We start from the raw sequence: 25,586 nt of genomic DNA on the forward strand, positions 1-25,586 counted from the left end.
AAAGGTTCTTTTGAGGCTTCTGTGAGGCAAAAGTTGCTTGTCAGCAGGGAATACGGAAAAGGCAGCAGAGACACTGAGAGGTTTCCATCCAGGAGTGGGGAGGACTTTGTCCACAGCCCACGGCACCACTGCCACCCTCCATTCCTCTCACCTTTTCCTTCTCGTTCTTTCTCTGAACTCAACCCGCAGGAATTAACAAGTAGGTACTTTCACTAGAACCCCGTTTCCAAGTATCCCTGTCATTAAATGCTTTCCTCATGTGGCAAAATACATTTTTTTTTTTTAATGCAGCAAGTCTTTGGGCTGGAAAAAGAGAGGCTGTTTCTCATTACTTAGCAGTCTTTTTTTCTTTCTTTTTTTTTTTAAGATGTCATTTATTTATTGAGAGAGAACAAGTGTGCGTGCACACAGGCACATGAGCGGGGGCGGGGGGGGAAGGACAGAGGGAGAGAGACTCTCAAGCAGACTCCTGTTGAGCACGGAGCCTGACACGGGGCTCGATCCCACGACCCTGAGATCATGATCTGAGCCAAAACCAAGAGTGGGACAGTCAAGCAGCTCAGCCCCCCAGGCGCCCCAGCTTAGCAGTCTTTGTGCCCATGGTCTCGGGTGTTGGGAAGGCTGTCCCGTCCCCCGTGAGGACCCCTCAGGTTTTCTCACAGGTAGTCAGCAGCTACCTGCCTGCCTCCATGACCAGCAGCTCTCAGTCCTTAGCTGCATAGAAAGATCTTTGGGGTAAGAGTTTATCCAGAGCTGCTGGCAGGTCCCGGAGGCCAGAGGGGCATCTGTTGATCCATACAATGGTGAAAACAGAGGAAACTTAGGAGAAGAGTGAGGAGCTGTCACGACATTGACAGCACAGACCAGGCTGTGGTCTGGCACTTGGTATATTTTCTCCTCTGTCCCTCACAACAGCCCTGCGGGTAGCACATGGTAGCCTCATTTTACAGGCTCGGAGAAGTCAAGACACTTGCCGGAGGTACACGGCTCATGAGAGGTGGCACTGGAGGTTCATGCCGGGGCCAGTCTGCCTCCGAGCCCTTGCTCGGCAAACCTCGAGAAAGCTGTGTGTGTTGCAGGGCCTGGAAACATCTTTGCTGTGGGTAGTGGCCTTGCCTCTGAAACGTCAGACAGCCGGAGCTCAGGCTCACGGCTCACAGGCCACCTCTCCGGGAATGATTGGTGTTATTTCCTTCTCCTTCCTCCCCTCAGGTCACCATGGAGTAACAAGTATGACCCTCCTTTGGAAGACGGGGCCATGCCTTCTGCTCGGCTGAGAAAGCTGGAGGTGGAAGCCAACAATGCCTTTGACCAGTATCGAGACCTGTGAGTTACTTCCTCCCTTCCCACTTCAGCGCTTGTGATTTAGATAAGTGAGTCCCAAGGGAGGGTGGGAGCAGGCCAGGCAGCCTTCCTTGAACCCTGTCACCTGGCTCACCTCGCCAGTGATAACTGAGCGCTCACGGCGGGCCGCTGGGCACTAGCCTGGTGACTGGGTCAGGGATGAGGCGACTCGGCAGTGGAGCGCTCTCGTGCGCAGACCTGCGTGTGCAGGTCCCACGTTGTGCTTCCTCGTGGTCGCAGGTACCCCTGGGCCAGCACACACTCTGCATGTCCTCTCAGACCCTCACAAACATGAGAGCTCTTTTAGTCCTCATCGTTCAGATGAAGAAGTTAAGGCCCAGGAGGATCCGGGCATTTGTCTGAGGCAAGAGGACCCCAGCCTGTCTGTCTCCAGGGCCCCTCTGTTTTTCCATCCTGTGTGCCCCGACCAGTCGTGCCTGGGGCTCAGAGACCCCCACCTCAGCTGAGGCCCTTGCACGCTCTGACCCACCGTGTCGCTGACTCCTGAGTTCTTTAGGGCCTAGTCCCTGTCTTGGAAGGTGTTTTTGCTGGGTCTGCGTAGATTCCCACCTCCCTTTCCTGCTTCCCCCCGGTCCTGCCACCCACCATAGCACCAAAAAGAGCAGCCACTTACCGTCTGGCCTTGCAAAGAAGGGCTCTGGAGAAGCTTAGCCTCTGACACAGTCCTTCCTTGACCAGTAGAATCTCATTGGAAATTCAGGTCTGTACTGAACACAGAGCACAGCTGTGAAAGGCACGGCTCCACCACACAGACTCGGTCGTTTTCTGTGAAGGGCCGGGCAGCGTGGTCAGAGTGTCGGCGTGGCGGGTTGTAGGAGCCTCTGTTTACTTTGAGTGTTTTCTTGTTTTACGTGTATTATCCTCTGAAAGTGTAAAAACCCAAAAAATAGACAATAAAATAAAAACATGAAAACCACCTCTTGAGCCTTGAGGTGGGTGGGCTTTGACCCTGGGCTGGTCATTTCCCCACCGGGACTTAGGGTCTGGGCAAGAAAGTGGAAGCAGGAGAAGCAAAGCACCTGAAGTGCTGGAACCATTGTCCGGAACTGTTGGCGGCACGCGTGGTGTGGGGATTCAGGACTCCGTCCCGCAGGCACTTGGAATGGCTTTCTGGCTCTTAGCAGATTTGGTAAAACACCCTAAAGAATTTCTCATAGGAACTGGCTTGGGAGGAAAAGTGCCACTTCTCAGCCTGACCTGCAGGCAGAAAACCCCATGACACTTAAGCAGACGAATGCAGTACAAAAGCCAGGTGGAGCAGATGGCCCTCGATGTCTCTGTCGCCCCTGAAGTCACCCCCATGTGACTCAGCTTTAGCTTTGGCGTTGGCCAGGAGCATCCGTACGTACGTCGATCCCTGCAGGAGCGTGTTGGGAAAAAGGATTGCCCCTTACAGGTGAGGGGACAGTCAGCCCAGGTACCTTGCCCAACCTCCCAAAGCCAGTGAGTGGTGGACCTGGGATGTGAAGCCGTCCTCATCCAATTCCGAAGTCCAAAATCTTCATGTACTTGCCCAGCGCTGAAGGTACCCACCAAATACTGGAGGGTACGGCCTTGATCATGGCATCCCTGCCCTCTGGGGCGTCCTCTGTGGGAAGACACCGCATGTGAATGGATGCCACGATGTATGGTGCGATGGGGACTGACTCGTGCTTCAGGTGGAGCGGTAGGGAAGGCCTCTCCAGGACGTGGTGGCCTTGGAGCTGAGGACTGATGCCCGCAGGGGGCCAGCCATGCCCCAGCCACGAAAGAGTGGTCTGGGCGGGCACCTCTTAGATTCTCCAGGGGTCAGAACACTTAGGGATTAGAATGGTGACTTCCTGAATGAAGCGATTCAGACATGTGGCCTTTGTACTGCCCTTTTGAGCCAGGCCTAGGGAAGAGCCCAGGTCTTATCTTTGACTTCTTTCCTTCTCCTTCCTATCTTCCTGGTTCACATACATAGTGATGCATGGTCATCATTAGGTGTGTCCCTTCTGTGGGGTCTATTTTTTTTTTAAGATTTTATTTATTCATGGGAGACACAGAGGCAGAGACATAGGCAGAGGGAGAAGCAGGCTCCCCACAAACAGCTCGACGTGGGACTCGATCCTGGAACTCTAGGATCACAACCTCTCCGAGATCACAACCTGAGCCAAAGGCAGACGCTCAACTGCTGAGCCACCCAGACATCCCCCTTCTGCAGGGTCTGGATCAACCGGGGCGGTCACCCCCTCTCAGTATGCTCACACCACTCCAGGTCCAGCAAGGCGTGGGACTCCCTGGGTGCATCTCCTTCGGGCACCTCCTGGAAAGACTTTCCTTCCTGGGCAGATGTCCACTTTGCAGGTAGCGGATGTCTGTGAGCCTGTGCTCGCCTCTGAAGAGGGAGTTGACCACTGGGGGGCTGAGAGGGGCCGCCGGGACCGCTGCCCGCACCCAGGTGGGAGATCAGACTAGACCAGCCCAGACCCTGAGGTGCTGTGGCAGTTTGCAGGCATGGAACACAGCCAGACGGCACACCTCTGTCCCGGCAGCATCCGTGTGCTGCTGCTGGTGGGGAGGAGAGTTCGGGGCCTTCGGTGCCGGGGGTGCGGAGAAGCCCATGTCACCCACGTGACAGCAGCTACAGGCTACCATGGGGGTGGTGGTTAGAGCGTCACTGGGGACCCAGAGTCCTGTTTCAAGCCACCCACTGTTATCAGAGTACTGAGGACACTCTCTCCTGAGACCATGTGTGGGGAACATTTTCCCAGCTGGACCACACATGATGAGTTAAAATGAGACCCATTTCTGAGCTAAAAATTATGAAAACAAAATCTTTTTATTCCCCTTTCCTGCCTTTTTTATTATTATTTTTTTAACATCTTGGTACACTGCTCCCCTCCAGAAGTTCCCATTCTCAGAGTGCCCTGAAGCTGTTGGTGGCCACGCTGGTGACCCTAGTACGGCCCAGAACGTGACCTCTTTCGTTCCTTGTGGTTTTGGAGCAGAGGGAAGTCAGCCTGCGGGTTAGGAGGCCTTGTCTCTGCCTTGTGCACAGGCCAGCAGTTACCTGGGTGTTCTAAGGGCCAGATGGTTTCATAGGATGAAGGGACAGTAGGTCACGTCATGTCTTCCCTTTATCCTTCATCTCTGCCCCTTCCCATTGGAAAGATGCATTCCAGAGGTGCCTGGGGTGACTGGGGCTGGCTCAGTGGGTAGAGGGCAGGACTCTTGATCAGTTGTGAGTTCGAGCCCCACATTGGGTGTGGAGATGACTTAAAAATAAAACCTTTAAAAACAACAGTAACAAAGACACATTCCTTTCCTATGGGAAGGCTCATGTGTTGTCAGCCCCAGGGAATGAAGCCGCAGAGCTCCACCTGTCTTCCTGTCGTGTTGGCAAAGGTCACTCTGAGGGGAGGCATTCATTCCCCGCAACACAGCCCTCTGTCTGCTGGCCCTGCTGGTTCTGAGCTGCTGCGTGAGGAGCCGGGAGGGTGGCTTGCGTCCCAGGCCTGGAGAGAGATGCCCAGAGCCCCAGGCAGACCAGACCCACCCACCCTGCCAGGAAGAAGAGGGAGCGCTGCCGCCCTGAGAGCAGAACAGGAGCACCATTGTGCCCAGGAGGACGAGATGAGGAAGGCTGCCGTCTCCAGGGCGCCCCAGTTCCAAACTGGAGCTCGGCCTGCGCCCCATGGCAGTTGAGGAATGCGAGGAGCCTACCCATCCCCTGTGCTCACCTGGTCCTTGATTCTTGATGACCCCAGATGTTTCAGATTCTTTGGAACCCTGATGGGTCACTGAGTTAGGACTGGGCTAGCCTCTCGACTTTCTGACCGCGGTGGACACTCCAGGGAGCTGCTCCTGTGGACTGCTGGTGGGAAGGCCCCCCCCTGCGCTGGGAGGCCCGCTGAAGTCAGTGCAGAGTTGTTGTTCTGTCCTCTGAAGGTCTGGAGATTTGGCCCCCACACACACCCCTCTGCGGCCAAAGGCCTGAAGTGCTTTCTTGCCACCCCTCCCCTGCCGCCCCCACTGGCTGTGCCTTAAGACTGACCCTGTAGGAATATTTTGTCATCCAGCAAACCGGCAGACCCCTTGCTCCCTCTGCTCGTCGTGGACCTACTAACCTTGTTCCTGTCCCCGATATTCTCCTTGGAAGGACGGATGCTGGAGACTAGAACTGAGATATGACCCAGGCCTGAGACCTAGAGCCACCCAGGCTTTTCCAGAAAGGAAATGCTCGCTGTTTCCCCGGAGGCTGCTCTCTGCCTGGAGAGATTACAGCTTCCTCATTAGCGTCCTGGGGGAAAGCCTGGATTCTGTCCTCAGGTCTGTCAAGGCTCTGACTTTGCAGGGAATTAGAATGAATTATGAACCGGAGCTGGTCCGAATGGTCACAGGGAGAGCAGGGCCAGGGTTGGGTGGACCCGCAGGCCCTCCATGTGTAACTCCCGGGGGGGGGGGGGGGGGGGCATGGTGCCCCCACCCCACCCCTGCCTGCACAACCGCCCCCCCTTGCAGAATAAATGTGCCCTCCTTTGGGGTGTGGGCAGAAGGCGAGTAGGGGCCCATCCTCGGAAGCAGGTCAAGTCCCTGCTTGCCTGACTCTCTGCAGCTCCCTCGCTGTGTTCTCCCCTGAGTCCCTCTGACATTTATCGATGTCCTTTTTTGCTGTCATCATGGCAGAAAGGCCTGTGGTGGCAGCTTTCCCCCCGAGGAGGAGTAACTATCCAACAACTGTTGATTGCCTCACGCAAGCGGCCCTGGTCAAAGTGTCGCACGTCCTTGGGGACATCAAGCCTGTTCTGCAGGCCGGCGGGGTGGGGTCTACTCTCAGGCCACCCTGATTCCGAGCCTCCCACCCTGGTCACCAACATCCGGGCCACTCGAGTCCTCTCTACCAAGCCCCAAGGTGGTTTTCTACCTCTGAGCACAGGCCCTGCTCAATCCAGGGACTGTCCCTGGAACAGACGTGGCACCTGGGGAGTGGGAAAGGTAGCAGAAAGGGCAGGCTCTTGGGTGGCTGGCTCATGGCTCAACGTTTCACACTCGTTCTTGGCAACGTTGACTGCTTTTTTAGGCCGAAGCCTAGGGTAGCTCATCAGTCACAGAACCCCATCACCGGATCTGCGCGATGCATCTTTCTTGGGAGAGACTCAGCAGTGAGACCCGCAGTGTAGGGTGGACACTTGCTGCCAGAGACTTCGCACTTGGGGTGTGAACCCCAGGATCACCGCTTTGATTTTTGGGGGGGGGTTCCCAAGGAAACCTTCCCAGCTCTAGCTTTCACGTTGGGTCTCACTGTTGCCTCTGTCGGCCTGGATTCTGCTGAGACCAGATGTTCTAACTGCAGGGGCTGGCACGGCTTTCTTCCAGAGATGATTACTCCCATCTGTGCCAGACATCTTGCCCCGTGCTCTGCAATCCTTGGCTCTTGGCTTGCAGCAGACAATACCTTCAAACATGCGGTTGCAATTTATTGGCCTTATAAGTTAATTTTAGTGGGTGTGCAATTGATTGAAATCAAAGCTTAATGAAGGCCAGAGTCTGGGGGGTGGAGGAGCAGGGCGGGAAGGCATTTTGTGTTCTTCCCTTGCTTCGGGTCTGAGATAATCTTCAAAAGATTTAATTAGCTTTTCTAATCAGCCCTTCTTGTCTGGAAGAAGTTTACAGAATGAAACAAGTCTGGCGTCCCTTTGGCAGTCCAGAAACCCACGAGCCTCTCCGGGAGCAGCCAGGGTGCTTGGTGGATGGGCCTTCCCCCAGCTCTGTGCCTTCTCTCCCCTCTGGGGCCATGCTAGAATGGTGGTTATTCCTGCCTCTTCCTCCCATTCTCTGTCCCTCTGTCATTTGACATTTGGGCAGCGCTGGCCCTGGAAGGGCAGGGCATCCATACTCGTGTGTGGCAAAGGTTTGCTGCCGTGGCTTCAGGAGTCCTGGAAATTCCCGTGTTCCTAGCTGCCTTCACAGACCTGAACCCTGGGCCCCTTGGGGTCTTCCGACACCCACCCCCCACCCCGCTCCCCACCATCATTGGATGTGAGCATCAGGCCTGGGGAATTTCAGGGTTTCTGTCCTGGTAGGAATTGCAGAGGACAGTGGGGGCTTTTCTGAAGAAATGGGAGACGCAGGGGCAGCAGGTCGGCGATGGTAGGAGATGCTGCTCAGACGGGAGGTGAGGACACCCCAGGAGAGGGCTCAGGCCCACCACCGTCCAGCCAGCTGCAGAATCAGGAGGAGCCGGGCCTTGGAAGGACCTGGACTTGGTTCTCTCTTGTGCCCTGCTCGCTCAATGACCCTGGGCGAGTAAGTGAACCTTGTTGGCCTCTGTTTCCTTATCTGTTGAAGAGGGACCCCTGCCGGCTTCAGGGCTGAGGGAGGCATTCAGTGACGTGCAGCTTGTAAGGCTCCTCTTGCACTGACTTGTCGTGTCCACGTGGTGACCTTTGAGTTGCCAGGACAAGACTGTTGTAATTTTGCAGCAGTTATCCTGTGGGTGTCTTAGGTTCTGTGCCGTTATGGCTGTGGATACGGGGTGGTTTGGGTGCAGGCGGTGTCATGTCACCGGCCACCTTGGAAGGCTGTGGGTTCTGCTTGGGGCTCTGTTCCCGGCCCACAGTGAGACCTCAAGTAAATTCTGTAACTTACTCGAGTAATTCGAAAACAGAGTGACATAGTTCACATCTGTGGTGATGGGAGAGTTGCACAGACACTGAGAACCGACCATGCTCTGAGCAGGGGGCACAGTGAAGAGTGGGTCGGGTGCACACAGGAGGGAGGGAGCCAACGTACGAAGCGCTTGCACAGGTTGCAAAGTGCTGTGAAGGGCCAAACCCAGGCATGGAGGCAGGGCCAGCAGGGGGGCCTTACTCTAGGTTGGGGCGGAACTATGGAGTGTAGCGGGTTTGCCCTTGTGCAGGAAAGAGTTTGAGTAGCTAGCGTAGGACTGCTGCCTTTGGAGGGCTGGCCCTTGCCTGGTGTCCAGGAACTTTGCTTTCTGGAAGGTTCCTACCATTCCTGATAAGAATGGCTCATGATGCTTAAAACTCTTTGCACAAACACTGTGGGTTATGCTGAACTCCTGTCTCCCTTCTGGTATGTGCTAGGTGGAGAGCGCTCTAGCAGTAAAAACCCCGGTCACTGAGTCTCATGAGCGTCCCTGTAGATGGCACCTCACATTTGTCATAACTCATTGCTGGAGAAATTAAGTGCATCCTGTGTGACCTCTGGGAGAGGGGTCACAAGCTCTTGCAAACTTGTGTCTGGTTTCCTCAGGACTTCTCCTTTCCGTTGCCTACTCCTGCCCTGTCTCCTTCCACTAGAATGACTCCTGGTGGCAAGACTGTGCTGACTCCTGTGAGCCTCTTCGTGAATCACTGACCCTTGGGAGGTCATGGGGAGCCTGGGCTCAGCCATGAGGCTGGCAGGAGCCAGGGAGGGTGGTGGAGGTAATGCTCTGAGCAGTGGGAGTCACTCGGACAGTCCTGAGGTGGTTCCTGGGCTGTGGGGTCACTGAGTGAAGGCCGGGGCAGAGTGTGAGCAGTAGGGAGACGTACCCAGGCTCTTGTCAGGCATGGGCTTTGAGTGTCCTTCTCAGTGCATCAGGACGGGCCTGGAGGGCCCCAGGGGCGCACAGGCCAACTCTGAAGCATGTCCTAAGAAACTCTTTATAAGCAGTTTGGAGGCTGGATTGGAGAGGCCACGAGTGGAAAGATCCTGCCTCATACTTCCTGTAGTCTGGCTACTTGGTCCTAACTACTCGTCCTGTAGTCTGGCTGGGGTGAAATCTGTAGCTTAAGGTCACCCAGTGCTTCTCACTACCAGAAACAGCTGGCCATTACCTTCAGTCTCCAGAACCACAACCCCACTGGGAAGTGCACGAAAGAACTGAACAGGGAGGCATGAAGTGGTGGGAGATAATTCAGGAAAGTTCTGGAGCTGGGTGAAGCCTGGGCCGTTTGGTTTGGCACATCCGCCCTCACTCCCTGCCCCTTCACATGGGTCTGAATGGCTCATGATGCATAAACCTTTTTGTTCCTGCCCGGAGCTGGAACCTTTCCTCTTCCCAGATAGAACAGTCTCCAGCCAGCCCTGCGACAGGCCCCACGACAGCCCCCGCATGCTGTGCTCCAGGGATGGCCGCGCGAGGATGGGGTCTGCATCTGGCTTTCCACTTGTCGGCATTGTAATTGGTACTTGGGTTTTCACATGTATTATTTGTATCTTCAGCCATGCGTACAGAGGGCCTCTGAGAACCCTCCCCGCCTGCTGTGGGACTCCGGCTTGCCACAGCCTCGGGCTTGTGTGAAAGTGCTGGAAGCACTTCTTGGGGAAACCTGGGCCCCCGTCCGTTGTGCCATTTTCATTGACTAGTGGAGAGAGGCCAGTCGACTTTCCAGGGGCGCTGAGCTAGTTAGTCTGCAGCCAGCCCCCAGGGGGCTGTTTTGGCTCTGCCGTGCTTTCTCCAGCCCCTAAAGAGAGGGTTTGACAAGCCTGCAAGCTGCCCCCAGCCCGCAGAGCCATGATGGGAGCGGCCACCGCAGGGCCCCTTCATCTGGCATCCTAAAGCTGCAGCTCCGGGGTTGGTGGCCCTGGCAGGCACTGGCTCTCACCTGCTAAAAGAAAGTCCAACAAAAAGGAGTGTACAGAAAACCATTTTGTGTACAAACATGGCCCCCTGAATCAGCATCAGAGACCGTGGTTCCTCCAGAACTCTGAGGTGCTTACAAGCGTGTGGCACACAGTCATGCTTTGGATTGTGCAGTTCCACGCATTGGGGTGCAGACACCCACGTGGAAGGAGGGACCAGCTCCCCCCATGGTCGAGCTGTGCTCCTGGCTCCCGGGAGACACGTCTTTTCCCAGATGCTGCTTTGTGCAGGTATTGAGGGCAGGTGGTCTTAGGAGGGTTTAGCCAGCAGGCCCTAGCTGCCTCACTGAGGTGAAGGAGCCCCCTGGCTGCTCAGTGTGGGATCCTTTGTTCCTCTGACCGTTCTCCCCCCACCTTGAACCAGCATTGTGTGCAGAGGCGCTGTTGTGTGTGTGTGTGTTCATCTTAGCTAAATTCCACCACACAGGCTGAGCCAGTGCCCACCTGCACTGCTGCAGGACCCCCTCCGCACAGAGCCAGCCAGACCCAAGGGTCAATCCCAGTCCCAATCCCAGTGGCTGGGGCACATTTCTGTCGCTGTCTAGGTTTCGGTTTTCTTAACTGTGAAATAACGTATTCAAAGCCCTTGACACAGAATGGGTTCCCATAAATGGCAACTCTTGGGCGAGAGTGGCGACACTGCAACTCCAGAAGGCCTGGATCGTCAACATTTTGAGTCGTGGGCAGAGTGGGCTGGCAGGATGGTTGAAGGGGGTCCAGAGATCCAGGAGACGGTCGCGGCAGCACAGCTCAGTCAGATCCCAGAGCCACATCTGCAGCCCTTGCAGCAGCACCCTTATTTCTAGAGAGGCCTTCATCGTGTCTCTGCAAGTACAGAAATATAAAAAACCTATAAAGAGGCTGTAAAGGAATAACAGCCGTGATCCAGATGTGCACTTTCAATGCACAACTGGCATTAAAGCCACACATGCCTAAGCTGATTGGTGTGCTTGCTCGGGGCACCGTCGCACCTGTGTGTCCTAGAGGGAGTTTCCACAGAATACCTGTCCTGTGTCCACAGGCGGATGTGGTGGAAACAGCTGGTCACACACACACAAGGCCCATTGGATCTCAGTGGCACATCCCCCAGCCCAGAGCCAAGTACCCCCCTTTCTCCATTTGGTGCAGAGCTAAATGCAGCCCCCGGGGAAGTGGGATGGGACCGTGCTCACGGGGCAAGCAAGACCTTGCTTCCTGTGTGCAGTTCAGAACAGGCCAGGGTTAGGAGGAGGGAGATGTGTCCTTGTCGGCCCAGAGAGAAAGAGACTTGGGAAGTCGACGGCCACCAGTTTGTGCCTGCTCTGTGCCAGCCCTTCTGCTCTCCTGTTTCCTGCGAGCCTCCTGCTGCTTCCAGGAGGTGGTCTCAGGGATGCACCCGAATGGAAGCTGGTACCCCAGAGTGGCGGAGGAGAGCCCACATGTCCCGGGCCTCCTTAGCTGTGGCTGTCAGCGTGTCTTCAGCTCTCCGCAGGCTTTCCAGAAGCTGTACCCACCGGGCAGCACCCACGCCTCCTGTCGGATGGGGAGGATGCTTAGCCTCTCAACAGTGGCGTGTTTGGAGCCAATGAGAAGGGAACGTTGGGCTGCACTGCCAGGACGGAGGCCAGGTTTTAGATGCCTCTCCAAGCAAATTGGAGGGTTTTCTTTTTTCCTGGAGTAGAATTGAATTGTTCCCACCTGTAGGTAGCAGCTGCCTTTTTATGCTGTAAGGATGTTTAAGGATGATCAGAAAAACCAACTGCTGCTGGTAGCTGAGAACTTCAGTTTCTTTTTTAGGCTGGGAGGAAACAAGAAGTTATTGTTCTGGGGCCAAACCTGAGCCACTGGTGGAATGGGTCTGCCTCGGGGCTTTATTCTCCCTGCCTTTGCCATAAAATCAGTCAGCGGGCATAAGAGTTTCTGTTTGAACAGGTGCCCACATGACCTCCTTGTCACTGTCAGGACCAAGTGCCAGTTACAGTAAAGTGTGAACCTCAAGCCTTGCTGCTGCTCGATGAGACCCCAGAAACACAACGGACCGCGGACGTGACCCGGGCACCCAGAGTAGGGAAGGAGAAACCTCCTGGAATCTAATGGTTTGGGACATTTTAAGGGACAGTCTTCCTAGCTTGGGACAGGATCCTGGAAGGATTCCACTTGTTTTAAATGGACTGGCATTAAAAATATGTGCAGCCAGAACCCTTGGCCTGGCATTTCAGCTGGTGCCACCACATCTGTTGGCTCTGTCCATCCCTCCTCCTCGCTGATGGACCCTGCGGTCTCTAGTCAGATCTGAGGCCATGGGAGTCCCCCACCCCCACCCCAGCCTTGATACTGCCCCCTCAACTTGAAAGAAGTGTCTAGGCCATAGGCATCCTTCCAAATTGATCATCCCTTTCTCCACAGAAGCTTCACTCCAGCCTCCAGGACTTTCTAGAGCCACTTGGGAGAGCTGGTGCACACAGTGTGGAACTCGGTCGAACTCATCTGGGTGGCATCCTACTTCGTGTATGTTCCCACACATAAGGGTCTCCAAGGAAGAGTGGCTTGGATCAGACATGGATGACAGACTCAGAATCCCCAAAGATACATGGAAATGGTGAAGCCATGACTCTGAGAATTAAATATAACAGATCTGAGTGGAAAATCATATTCTTAGGTCCAGTATACCAGGTTTTTAAAAATCTAGGACGTGGGAGAGAATTTTACAACACGATTAAAAAAAAAAATTTCATGGGAGAGGATGAGGACAAGCTTGTCTGTGTCAATATGAGTGACACGTGGTGGCCAGGAAAGCTGCTTCAGCCCTGGGCTTTCTGGAGGGGGAAGTAGCCTCCCCCCACAAGAGATGTGCTGATAAACAGGGCGTTGACTTCTGTTCTCGGACCCTTACGGTAGAGGGTAACCAAGGCGTGGGGACTTGAAGTCATGTCTTATGGGCAATAATGTAATGACAGGAAGGCCAGAGGAGAGAAACCTTGGCGTTAATGTAAGCCATCTTTAGTTAAAAAGACTCCATGCGAGAAGAGCATTTAGTTCTTATTTTGTGTGGTTCTGGCGGGCAGTCGGTGCAGGTGGTCAGTCCAGTGGGAACTATTTGAACTCTTCAAAACAAAAATGGTGGCCCCGGTCAAGTAGTGAGTTTCCTGTCACTGAAGGCGTGTAAGCAGAGTCTTGACCACCTTGATCACGATGTTAGTAATCTGCGCTGTGGTTCTCAGGGTCTGCCTCTTACAGGCTCTCTGATGCAGCCACCAAATCCCCGGCAGTCTGAGCTTGGGAAGACCCCACTGAGCTTGTGAGCCAGCTCCTTCATTTTGTAATTGGGAAAACAGGCTTTGGCACCACACTGGTGCCAAATAGATATTCCTTGCGTTCCTCTTGGCGCATTGAATGAAGCCAACAGCAGAAGAAAGCCCCTACACGCTCTAGCATCTAGGGGGGCTTACCTTATAATGCCCCTGACTCGGCTTGGGGCCTTGGGCCTTGGAGCTTGGGGATGATGGCCTGGGCTTCCGCATCGCACGTGACAGCACGCTGCCAGGGGCTGCGTCTGCTGCAGCCTCCTGGCCCAGCCCACGTATGGCGAAAAGACCATGTCTGTGTGAAGCCAACAAGGGCCCGCTCCCAGCAGCTCTGTCCTGGCTGCGGTTCTTCTGGGAGAGTCGTGGCCTGTGACTCATCACCCGCCGGGGCCTCCGTGTGAGACGCTCGGATCCGGCTCTTCTCCCCAGAGGCGTTTTGAAAGGAGGGAGCTCAAGCCAATCACAGCCCCTTCAGTGCATTCCAGTCCCATCTTCCCTGATACACGTGCAGCCCAGTGTTGGCCAAGACTGGGGATTGGGTCATGCTCACTTACAGCCCAGGTTCCCAGAACAAGTTTCCACTTCCTTTTGTGAAGTTGGTCATTTTGAGTGTGAAGTCTTATGTTTTTCCCTCTTTTCTATTCTGCCCCCCGCCCCGGAGATCCTGCGGTTGAAGAATTAGGGACACAGAATCTGTGTCTGTGACTATGATGTGATTCAAGTGCAGGGGTCATTTTCTGGGAAAAATGCTGAACTCTGAGGACAGGAGAATTAACTGGCACGTTGGGCTTTTAGTTGGTCCACGTTCAGGGATCTGATGGTAGAGAGTACACGTGACCGGATGCTTCACTGTAATTGCCTGTGCTGATAAATAGGTAACCCACCTGCCGGTCTTGCCTTGTGCTCCTGGCTCGTCCTGGGCACAGGTATCCCATGGTGCCCCGAGCTTCTGGAGTTTACGGAACCCGTATCTGCCTGTTGTCATCAAGTACTCGTTTTCAGATGGCCTGACTTCCGGAGCCAACGCACGGTGGCTCCGTCTCCTTAGTGCCAGCCGTCTGAATTCTCTGTTCCATCTGCCTTAGAAAATGTTCACCCTCGGGGCGCCTAGCTGACTCAGTGTCTGGAGCCCACAACACTTGATCTCCAGGTCATGAGTTGGAGCCCCATGTTGGAAATGGAATCTACTTCTTAAAAATAAATATTTGATTAATTAAAATTTTTTTAGAAAACAGATATGAAGCGTTTACCCTTACTGAGAATGTCTCAGAAGCCCCCCAGGACCATTGGTGGAACCCTCCGATGTGTGGTTGAGGGGGTTTGCTCTTCAGTGACACCAGCTCAGAGTCTGACTCGTTTCCCCCGCTGGTGTTCCTGGGGCTTTCAGAGGCCCCACTGCCTCATGGTTCGAGACTCTCCGGAGTGGCTTCTCTGGTGTCCCTGCCGATGGTCCTCGTGTTGTCCAGCTAACAGATCATTCACCCTCTTCACCATCTGTGGGTTTCAGGCCTAACCAAGAAAAGCCTATGCTCTTGTCTTTGGGCCTCTGTGTCTGAAAGTTCTCTGAGCTGCCCTCTGACCGGAGGGTGGAGGGTTCACCGCAGGAACTCTGGGCCTTGCCTCTTGAGCTCAAACACCCCGTGTCGTGGCAGTTGGTACTGGGCCTGTCCTCCCTCCCTTCCTGGATGGCGGAGGCTTTGAGAGGATCGACCCCTGGCAGAGCCCAGGGTAGGCCTGGTTGCTTCCCCCGTAGCCTGCTCTGCGTCCTGGGCCACGCTTGAGTGTTCATTCACGTTGACATGCAGGGCCCGAGAGCGGGTCGCTGGCGATGGTAGAGCCACCTTATTGAAATGGCATGTTAGCATTTAAACAATATTAATACTATTTGACTCATTAAATATACAAAGGCCAGTTAAAGTGCTTCCATGTGTGTGCTGTTAGTTCTGGCGGGCGACTCCTCAGATGGCTTTATGTGGTTTCAGACAACATTTTAGCACATTCTTAAAATACCCACAAAAGCCTTTATGTAAAAACTCATAAATGTGAACCACATAAAAATTATTTTTTTCCTGTTTCATGTCATTATGATCAAAGTACAGTAGGTAAGAATAAATTTTCAAAAACTTGTTGAGGTCCCTCTTTAATTAATGCTTCACTCACAGAGCGAAGCCATAAACCATGTAATGGGGGGCTGTCTGTATGCCCCGCAGTTACCCCGCCACCAACCTGCTCACTGCGGTCCTGACGGCACTTGTTGGAGAGGCTGGTGTTTCTGGGAGATTCTGAGCCGGCCCTTTCTGATCACGCAGTCCTCTGCTCCCTTTGTCTTGGAGCATCAGGTTGAGACTTGCTGCCACCCTAGTCCCTGGAGATGCCTTTTGGTGAATGGAATGCAGGTCCGTTGTTGAATTGTTGTGGTCTTGGGGCCCGGCCTGCAGAGGCCGGGTTTCAGCACGTCCGCCTCACCCCGATAGGGAACACCCCAACGGGACTCAAAGTCAGATCGCAGCATCGCCTCCAACTCGGCTGCCGTTCCTTTATTACACGTCAGATCGACTGTAAGTTAGGCTGCTACCCAGTGGAATACTACCTCAGCTAGTAAAATCACTTCTGGAGATCGTGTGGCTCCCTGGAAAAGCGCTAACGAATTCTGTGCCAGGCGCAGAGGCCGAACTCAACACGGCACCATTGCTGCGCTTGTCGTTACGTAAAAGTTAACACATCTGGACAAAGACTTGAGGGGATTTGGAAGAATCAGATTTATAGGATAAGTTGATACGTGGTATCGTGAGCTGGTTTTTATGTCTCCCTGTTTTGTCATGTCCTTGCAGTGAACTTAATTTTGGAGAAGAGAAAAGCTACTCACATAGAGGTCAGAACTGAGTTTGCTTTTTTACCTCCTTTGTCTCCCACATCTTGGGACTTTGGGCCCAGTCAGCGCGGCCCACAAAGGAAGCTGAGGATGCCAGGGAGAAGCTGCCCGAAGCGAGAGCCAGGCCACCGGGTGGGGCGCCAGAGTGGAAACGGCCAGTTCCACCTTATAAAACATGAATGCGGTTGTTATATTTTCCGGAAGAAAACAAACCTAAGGGATGGGACTGAGGAAGATCAACCGTAGGCTGCCTGGTGCTTTGGAGCTGGTCTCCGGGTGGTGTCGCCAAGGGCTCTCAGGCCACCGGGGTCTCTCCCCAGGTTCCCTTCTAGGGCAGCCTGGCCCACCTTCCCTGGTATTCTAACACGGTGCAGGGCCTTTGGCAAGACCACCGTTGCTCCCTGGTCGTGGGGATCAGGGTGGAAGGGTAAGAATGACCACTGGGCATCAGGCCTTCACTCCTGCATGGCCAGTGGAAAGAAGGGATTATTGGCCCTTTCTAAATGTCAGCACAAGAAAAGCCACAGTTTGTCGAGCTGTTTCTTCCCTTTTGATGTGGGGCTTCTCTCCCTACAAGCCGACCAGAGGGAAAACCAAGGGTTAGAACCCAGCCCTCTCCCTAGCAGCACTGGGATTGGCTGGACTGCTCTTCCTTCAGGAGTGCCGAGTGCCTCCTAGTGAACTTGTGAGCTGAGGGAATCACCAGGACTGAGAACAGGGCAGGAAGGCTCCCCCAGGCCCTGATTTGAGCTCACCCAAGCACCACAGGGTGTCTGGTCTAGAGGTGACCGATAGACCTCCACCCATCCCAGGTGCATTCCAGGGCAGCCTATGGGTGCCCAGCTTCCTGCGGGGCTGCTCCAGACCAGGATGGCCCTACAGAAGGAGGTGGGGCACAGGTCCCAGACCTAAATACTTCTCTACCCCCTCCCGTCCCTGGAGAGCGGGAGTGTGGAGAGTGAGTTGGAATAAGTAGGGTCCCTGAGTGCCCACTGTTGCAGATTTCTTGGAGATCACCTAGGATAGCACTGAGCTCTGCCCCGCCCCCCCCCCCCCCCCCCCAGGTGTGTTTGTGCTCTGTGTTGCCCTGGCCTGGAGCCAGCCGCTTCCTGCCCTGGGGCCAGCACCTCCGTACATCTGTCCAGCAGACCCTCACCACGCTCCTGCTGCGTTAGCCCTGGGAGGGTAGGCAGTGCTAGGAATGGCAGCTGACAGCTTTATCACAGTGGAGCCTGCGGGGATGGAGAAGTGGGGACAGGATGTGGTGGCAGCAGCAGGCCGGCCCCACTCTGCCCGAGGAATTCCAGGGGGGAGAGGGGAGGGTAGCAGACCTTGTAGGGACCCTTGGGTGCCCTGTGGGCCTGCAGTGGGTTAGGGCCACGGCACCCTCCAGCCCAAAGGCAGGAGGCTGTCATTCTCATGAGGAAAGGCTGCTGCTTGCTCCAGCTGTTACACACTGGTGTAGATCACCAACTGATCTTCGGATCAAAACTTCTTAGTTTGAAACAGTTTCGGATTTACAGTAAAATTACCCCCAAAAAAGAATTCTTGTGTACCCTTCACCCACATTCTCTAAATATTAGTGTCAACTGTGTACATTTTTAGTATATAACTACTTTGTTGAGAAATCACAGACATGTTTATTTTTAGTACTTATTTTTACTAAAATCAATAATAGTTTTTGGTCAGATTATTTATTTTCCTGGGTTTTTTTTTGTTTGTTTCTCAACAGTCCCATAAAGTAGGTATTACTGTTACTATTTTATAACAAAGCTAATGCCCAATTCAGTGGGTACCTGCTAGCACTTAAGAAACAGTTGGTGGGTAATGTGCGGCCACAGCTCGTGATGGGGGGTGCTGGGCCCGTGTCCCCCCCCCCCCCGAGCACATGCTCATCGCCACCCACGTGTGTGCTGCTGGCGAGGCTCCTGGACGCCTGAGCCCATGCTCACACACACCAGCCCTCCCAGCAGGTCCCAGAGTGTGCCTGCCACACCGTGGATTCCGAGGTTAATTAGGGTCACAGAGGCCACAGACTTGCTGGTAAAGAACGTGCTTCAGCAGCGCGCTGGTAGCGAACGTGCTAGGCCGCAGAGACGTGCGTTTTCCAGTGATCTCGTTGGTCGTCAGCAGAGTTCAAGGCCCCACATGGCAGCTGGTGACCCGCCTGTGCCCCGGCAGCCTCGCTCTGCCACTGTCACCTTGGGTCTCGGATTTGGGACCTGGCCCGATTTCCTTTTCTTCTCTGGCCTCTTATATTTGTTCTTAGGGATTTTTCCATATCGATTCAGACCTGAGTAGGGAGCTCCACCCTCAGCTCAGCTCTTCCTTTCTGGGGCTCTGGGAGGGGAGGAGTGTGCTGCTGTTTTCCCCCTTTGTCCCCCCTGTGAGATAGCCATCCCCAAAGACAGGAATGTCGAACAGTGACCGTTATCCCATAGTAATGACCCACTGACCGTCCTTTCCACGTCACACACTTTGCTGGATGCTTCCTCTGGAAGAAACCTGGAGCCCAGAGTTGTTTAGTGAGTTTGCCGAAGACCACAAAGCTAGAGTCAGTGGCAGAGCTCACACTCCGGTTCATCTTTAGGACTCATGCACCCGTGATCTTTCTGTGACTCCTCCCCCAACCAGCAGGTGCTCAGGACACATGTGAGCATCAGCCCTGGGACCATCACAGGGAGGGAGGGTCCTTAACCCCAGACGTTCAGATGACGTTTTGTGAACGAACCCCCAGGCTGCTGATCTTCAGTCTGACAGGCTTAACGTCTCATGCTCCTGTTTCCGGCAGGTATTTTGAAGGCGGCGTCTCGTCTGTCTACCTCTGGGACCTGGATCATGGTTTTGCTGGAGTGATCCTCATAAAGAAGGCTGGAGATGGATCCAAGAAGATCAAGGGTTGCTGGGATTCCATCCACGTGGTGGAAGTGCAGGTACGCCTCCCCAGCGGGTGTTCTTGAAGGGGGAAGTGCTGTGATGTGCAGACCCCCCCCCCCCCCAATCACTCCTAAAAATGCCCCGGAGCCCGTGAGATAAAGATAAGTCAGGATTGCAGTAGTCACTGACAGTAAAGATCCCCGAAGAACTGAGCACACATCCCAGATTCGGTCCCTTAGAGACCGGCTGGAATTTTACAAGGTCACGTCGTGGCCCCGTATCTAAGTCAGGGACAGGTTAGAGTGACCCCGGGTCCAGGGGCCGCCTCAGGCTCTCCTCAGCTCAGAGTCCCTCCTGGGCTTCTGATCCCTTCCTCCTCCCGCAGGAGAAATCCAGCGGTCGCACCGCCCATTACAAGCTGACCTCCACCGTGATGCTTTGGCTGCAGACCAACAAATCCGGCTCTGGTACCATGAACCTCGGAGGCAGCCTGACCAGACAGGTAGGGTCTCCCCAGGAGGTTTGATCTTTGGGTCTGGGTCACGGCGTTTACATTAAAATGCTCCTGGGCCGGTTAGGACACACCCCTGATAACATGTAGGATGAGTGACTGTCGCTGTGGTGACTTAGATCCCTCGGGAGGACTGTTGGTTGCGAGTGACAGAAGTAAAACGCTGCCGTTACGCAAAAATGAAAACAAGGCCGTTCGCATAACTGAGAGGCCCAGGCTTGGTTCGGGGTGTCCGGGCCCAGGACAGGAGCGCCCGGCACCACCTGGCTTCTGCTTCTGGCCCCGGGCAGTCCTGGGGGGAGAGCTCTTCTTTCAGAATTAGGTCTGCCCTCACCCCAGAAATGTCTCCCTGGCCTCGGTTGCTTGTGTCCACCACAGGATCACCTCCTGAGGCCGAGGGGCATGAGGCAGGCTGGGGGGGGCACGTGACTGCAGGGAGTGGTATCAAGGAAAAAGGGGTGTCGGATTCCTGCACGAAAACCTGGCTGCTTTTCACAGAGGGGGGGTGGCTGCTGGCAGGCAGCAGACCCGGGCCCTGGGCAGAGAAGGGGGGGGCGGGACTGGGGGTGACGGCACAGCCACAGGGCGGGCGGCCGGCTGCTGGGGGCCGTAGGCAGCGTCTCCAAAACGAGGAGAAAAGGCCGAAATAAAAGCTGAGAGGATCCGGAAGAGGATGTGCCTACATGAAGCATCTGAGCGGGTTTCCGGGCCTTCCTGCGCGCGCCGGGGGGGGGGGGGGGGGGGGGGGGGGGGACCGGTCACGGCGGCGCGGGGCTGAGCCTGTGTCCCCTGAGCCCCCGCCCCCGCACAGCCGCGGGCCGAGGACGGAGCCGCGACGCTCCCCGGCATCCCTCGGTGCAGGCTGGAGCGGGGAGCCTTTCAAAACTCCTCACGTTCATCCCCCTCACGAAGAAAAAGCTGCTTTAGTCGCAGGATCCCGACGTTGGAAGAGCTCAGAGCTCCCCTCCCAGCCTGATGCGACCCCTGCCGCCCCCTCGGCCGGACCAGGACCAGGGAGCGCGCCGTTCCCTTTACGCTGGCCTCTGGGAAACGTCGGAACAGACCCTGTCGCCCAGCGTGCCCCGGGTCGCTTCGGCAGCACCTCACCTCACGAGTGCGCCGTGTCGCTCCCACCCCTTCTCTCTCTCAGCAGCCTCGGGGGCTCCAGCGATTTCTCGTGTGGTTGGTCCCTAAGAGGAGATTAGTGTTTGTCCTCACAGTTTGACTTTCATCCGCTCGCTCCTCAGCAGTGAAGCTGACTCTTGGTCTCAGCTGTCCCGGGGGTCGCCGTTCCTCTCGGTTTTGTCATTTGCACCTTAACCGGGATGACTGTGACGTTGTGGTTTCGAGGCCAGATGCAGAGCCCTCCAGCGGGGCTACCGGACACCTCCTCAGACGGAGGCATCGGTCTGATAATCACCTTTCGTAGGTGCTTTTTCTTAGGGGGAGTTGGCTGACCGGCTGTAAAGCCACCGTCTGAGCAGGGCTTCACATTTTTAAAGAAATGCCCTTGGAGTGGTCTGTGGTCCGATACCCACCCGCCACTTCCGTCTGGCTCCCTGCCTCAGTAGGCCGGGGGGCTGCAGGCGTGGCTGCAGCTGCTTCCTCCTCACCGGGACACACCCTGTCACTGTATCACTGTAGCTCAGGCCCATCTCCTCCTGCAAGGAACGGGGCTGTGCTGTTTCCCACACCTGGCCGCCACCCACCCGAGGCAGCCGTGTCCCTGGACCGTCCTCAGCAGCACTGAGGAGCCCGTTGGACACGGAGCTCTTTGGCCCTGTCCTGACCCACCAAATTGTGATCTCAGTTTAGCAAAAACTTCCAGGTAATTTATATGCACACTGACATTCGACAGGTGCTCCTCTTGGGTTCTGCACCCCATTCCACCGTTGGTGGAGGGTGGTCCCGAACCCACACCATCTGCAGCACTTCTCTGGCCACTAGCAGGGCATCCCACAGTTCAGCTGCCTCTGACGCTGTCCACCTGAAGATGGCCTCAGATCCCACCAGTTGAGGGCTCAGGCTCCTGCCCCCCGCCCCTCCCCCACAGACCTCTTCAGATGCCAGCCGCAAGTCAGGGTGCCACCTGTGCTTCTGACCGACCAGCTGGGTGTCTGAGGTTTCCGTGACCCCCTCCTGGGGTCTGATTACTTCACTGGAGTGGTCACAGAAGCTCACCCAGGGACTCATTAGACTGGTTTATCAGAGTATACAAATCAGCAGCCAAGTGGATACATCAGATGACGTCATAAACAAAGGAGCTTCCGTCGTCTTGGAGTTGAGCTGGCCCAGCATGGTGGCACTTAGAAGCATTCTGTTCCCCAACCTGGAAACTCTCTGAAGCCCCCTGCTCCCCTGCCTGGAAACTGGGGGGTACTGAACGTCCCCCAGTCACCAGAGGTGTTTTCTAAAGTCACTCCATTAACACGAGCCCAGTTGTGGTAGGAAGGGGCTCATTATGAGTAACAAGACCCCCAAGTCACCTGGACGGCCCTGAAGTGACTTCAGGAACCAAGGACAGGAAGCCAAGAAAGATGGCCCCATAGTGGCTCAGGAGAATCCGAGGCTTATGGGAGCCCTGAGCCGGGAACCGTGGACCAAGACCAGTACACGTGGGGAATGTATGTGTCTTGGTCATCTGAACGAATATATGTGTTTCTTACAAATCAGGTTGTCCCAGCTCCACGTGCCTCTCCCCCATCTTTTGCTTCAGTGTCCTTAGCAGTCATGTCCAGGATGTCCCTCCCCTCCAAGTATGTCTCAGGTGAGCTGGGAGCTGGACTCGGAGGTGCTGCTTCCCCCAGAGCAGACCCGTCTTCCCATCCGCTTCAGATGCCTCTTGAAGCATCTGCGTGTAGGACCCGGGACGGCCTTCGCCTGGTGTCTCTCTGTGAAGGGAGGAGAAAGCACAGACCCAGGAACCCCTGGTCTCCCCGAAGTCGGTGCTGGCCACAGCACAGCGTCCTGGGGAATGTCATCCAAGGGAGCGCCCCACCCACCCCGGGGCCAGTAGTGCCTGAGCTCTCAAGGGTTCCTTTTGATGGCAGACGTCGTTTTAAGAGAGATGAAAATTCCAATCTTTTAATACCTCTGTTTGATAGAAAAAAACATATGAAAAGGATGAATTCAGTGACTCAAGTGCATCTGTAGCCACGAACCATGGACGTGCACTTGAAAGCTTGCAGAGCAGGTGTTTTGTCAGCAGGCCTGGGGCACATATCCGAGCCTTACGCTTTCCGTGCTAAGCCTCCACCGCCTCCACTGAGCCTAAGCAGCCTGAAGCCACCAGGGATCTTGGGTGTCCCTGGGTGGGGCTGTCTCCACTCCTCGGAGCCGAGGCTGGTGCATGGACCACAGGCCTTTGTCCTCCAGGAACGACTGGCCGGGCAGCCAGCCGAGCCCCCAGGCAGCGAGCTCTCCCGCAGCCCGCCTCCCCCACACCCTGCCACCTGGGCACCAGTGGAACATCCTAAATCTGTATCCGGAGACAGCTTCCTGCACCACTTACCGCTCCAAACTGTTTATTATTCCACTGGTTTACGGCGACCGGACAAATATTCCATCCCCAGCCTTCCTGGTAGTTTTGGTCAGAGCGGCCAGCCCATGGCCAGGGTCTGGTTCCGGCTCGCCGCGAGCAGCGTCCTGCCAAGCCACACGGGCCCGATGAGGGGCTGTCCTCAGCACACCGGGCCGTGGCTGCAGGACTGTTTGGACTGCCTGGTGCTCTTGGGCTTTGATGAGGAAATTCATGCCTCTGTCATCATCCCCGCGGCCGGTCACATAACTCATCTGAGGTGCATTAAAGCCGGGGCTGGTTTCCAAGGTAAGTAATGTGAAAGGAGAGCCAGGGCAGCGGCGGGGGAGACACATCTCCGGCAGTGATGCATGGCTTCTGAGCAAACGGGAAACGGGTCGCGGGTTGAGCCGTGTGTCCCAGATGAACCTCGGGAAAACATCTGGTTGCCTTGGACGGGGGACACAGGGGTCCCAGGTGAGCCGAGCAAACCCATGGTAAAGGGTGAACATGCATGGTGGTTTGGGGGGCTGTCTCCGGGCTTAGACGCAAGCAAGGTAGTGTTACCTTTCCCACGTAACAGGTGAGGAGACCGACATTTGAGCCATGAAGTGATTTCCTCGCGATGATCTGGCTAGGGCAGGGTGAGGGAGCTGTTAGAGTCCCCCAGGAGTGAGGTGACTCGGGCCAGATGGAGGCCACTGGGAGGGCTGGAGGGGATAAGCCCGTACCCAGGAGGTCAGTATGTGAGCTGGTGTCAGCCTCAAGGCAGGAAATGACGGAGGGCAGGGAGAGGGGAACAGAGAGGGACACATTTTGGGATAGAGCGGGCAACGTTTGGGTGACCTACCACCACGTGAGCCATGGGATCAGAGGAGGCTTCCCCATTTGAGCTCCTCCATCAAATAGTGCTTGCAGTGACCAGACCCAAGGTGTCCCTCTGGAAGCTAGGCCTCGCTGCAGCCACACACTCAAACCTCGTGCCTCGTGTGTGTCTGGAAGGACCCATGTCACCAGGCACCAACCCTGCAAGCTCTCCTGGCCAGTGATGAGGCACATTCCTCCACAGAGCAGCCCCCCCGCCCTCGCTCCTCAGGGCACAGCCCCTGTGCTCCCTCCCCTTTCCTGTTCCCTCTGTCCCCAGGGGTCCCTCCCCAGCTTCAGAGGCTTTGTCCCCAGCCCTCTCCTCTCTCAGTTGAGGCAGCTGTAAGTGTAGGACGTGGAGAACTTCCTTCAAATGGTTGGTAAATCTAACAATGACCCATGAGATGAGTCACATGTCGCCCTCACCCATCACCTCCCCTTTGGCCCGCCCTTCCCTTCACTCCCACCTAGCACAGTCTCCCTTAGGGATGTCCCTGGAAACGAGGCAGGTACATAAAGTGCTTTGGCAAATCCACGCAGCCAGGGGGTCTGGGGAGGGAGGGCGCGCGGTGGTCTGTGTGGGAGCCCCGCACAGCCAGATCATGCAGTCCTTCCAGGGGAGGAGGGCGGAGGGAAGGCTGTGGAGCAAGTAAGAGATGTTGCAAGCCAAGTACCAACATGTTGAAAAGGAAGTTGCATTGAGAGGTCACTTCTCCTGTGTGACAGCTGGAGACATGAGAAAGAGGCAAGATCATAAATCTCTGGAAGGAGATCCAAGGTTTCCGATCCAGGGATGGGCCCTGCAGATGTTCGTTTGATATTTTTTTCAGATTCTAAATATTTAGAAACAAAGGTGGAATGTTTTGTCGAGTAGGGGGGATTAGGCTGGTCCTTTGCAAGCTGAGCTCTCTCCCCACTCAGACTCAGGCGCCCTGTGACAGATCTTCGCGCAGTAAAACTCCAGCAGAGGCACCTGCCTGGGTGTCATGGCAGAGAAATCCTCTTTGACTCGAGCTTGGCAGTCAGGCAAGGCCAGGCTGTCCATCCTGGTGAGGGGAGGAGGCCCTCGGGCTCCCCCGGATGTAGGGGAGCAGGGCTACGGGCTCAGGGAGTGCTTTCTTGCTGTGGGAGGCACAGCTACAGCTGCAGCCGGCTCCCTGTGTTCCCGGAGGTGGCCTGGAGGCTCCAGCGTTGTGGCTTCTAGGGACAGCCAGGCCACAGAGGAAGGGACTGGAGATCCCGGGGTGGGGAGGGGGCCGAGCAGGGATGGATACTATTGGGAGTCTCCAAGCCCTGGACTGTGGTCCGTCTCAGATTTTTTTCTCGTAAAGAATGTACATGAATGTGAGCACACGGAGAGGTCTCGTGGAAGAAAACAAGCTGTGGAATCGTCCAGACCTGGTTCAGTCCTAGCCTGCTGCCTTCCAGCTGTGTGACCTGGACAGACCACTCCCTCCTCCCTTTTCCAAAATATGCATTTTTACCCTCAAGCTAATAATGCTTATTTGGAAAAGTTGCTATAGAGTAGAAATAAAAAACCACTTGGACACATAGTTTGTGCTCAATAAATAACAGCTATTTCTGCTACTACCACATACCTTACAAGCAGAGACTTTTCCATCTTCTAGAATACATGTAGTTTTAGGCTCAATTAAAATTTCCCTAAACCAGGCAAACCGAACC

The 25,586-nt window shown here is 55.3% G+C and overlaps 2 protein-coding genes and 1 long non-coding RNA gene across 6 annotated transcripts in view; 2 read left to right on the forward strand and 1 right to left on the reverse strand.

The window, feature by feature from the left end:
- CAPZB (capping actin protein of muscle Z-line subunit beta) overlaps positions 1-25,586 on the forward strand; it is a 130,578-nt gene that overhangs the window by 95,810 nt on the left and 9,182 nt on the right. For 3 of the 4 annotated variants that reach the window (XM_038531788.1, XM_038531786.1, XM_038531787.1), the window contains exons 4-6: positions 1,213-1,326; positions 18,926-19,067; positions 19,397-19,513. In XM_038531788.1, coding sequence (XP_038387716.1) covers positions 1,213-1,326; positions 18,926-19,067; positions 19,397-19,513 — 373 coding nt within the window. Of the gene's footprint in view, positions 1-1,212; positions 1,327-12,363; positions 12,522-18,925; positions 19,068-19,396; positions 19,514-25,586 lie in introns of those variants that run through there. The other variant, XM_038531789.1, reaches the window with a different exon arrangement.
- Positions 5,843-22,952, reverse strand: LOC111093771. The gene is made up of 3 exons (XR_005356116.1): positions 20,630-22,952; positions 16,160-16,299; positions 5,843-10,803 (listed from the first exon to the last, which is right to left on the reverse strand). It is a non-coding gene; the product is annotated as an uncharacterized LOC111093771 (long non-coding RNA).
- On the forward strand, positions 20,307-25,452 carry LOC119870469. Its single transcript, XM_038531791.1, has 2 exons — positions 20,307-23,348; positions 25,235-25,452. The coding sequence occupies exons 1-2, from the start codon at positions 22,685-22,687 to the stop codon at positions 25,243-25,245; spliced, it is 675 nt and encodes a 224-aa protein (XP_038387719.1). The 5' UTR covers positions 20,307-22,684; the 3' UTR covers positions 25,246-25,452.

The sequence above is a fragment of the Canis lupus genome, chromosome 2 (genome assembly GCF_011100685.1).
Source record: "Canis lupus familiaris isolate Mischka breed German Shepherd chromosome 2, alternate assembly UU_Cfam_GSD_1.0, whole genome shotgun sequence".
In the NCBI taxonomy this organism is placed as follows: domain Eukaryota; kingdom Metazoa; phylum Chordata; class Mammalia; order Carnivora; family Canidae; genus Canis; species Canis lupus.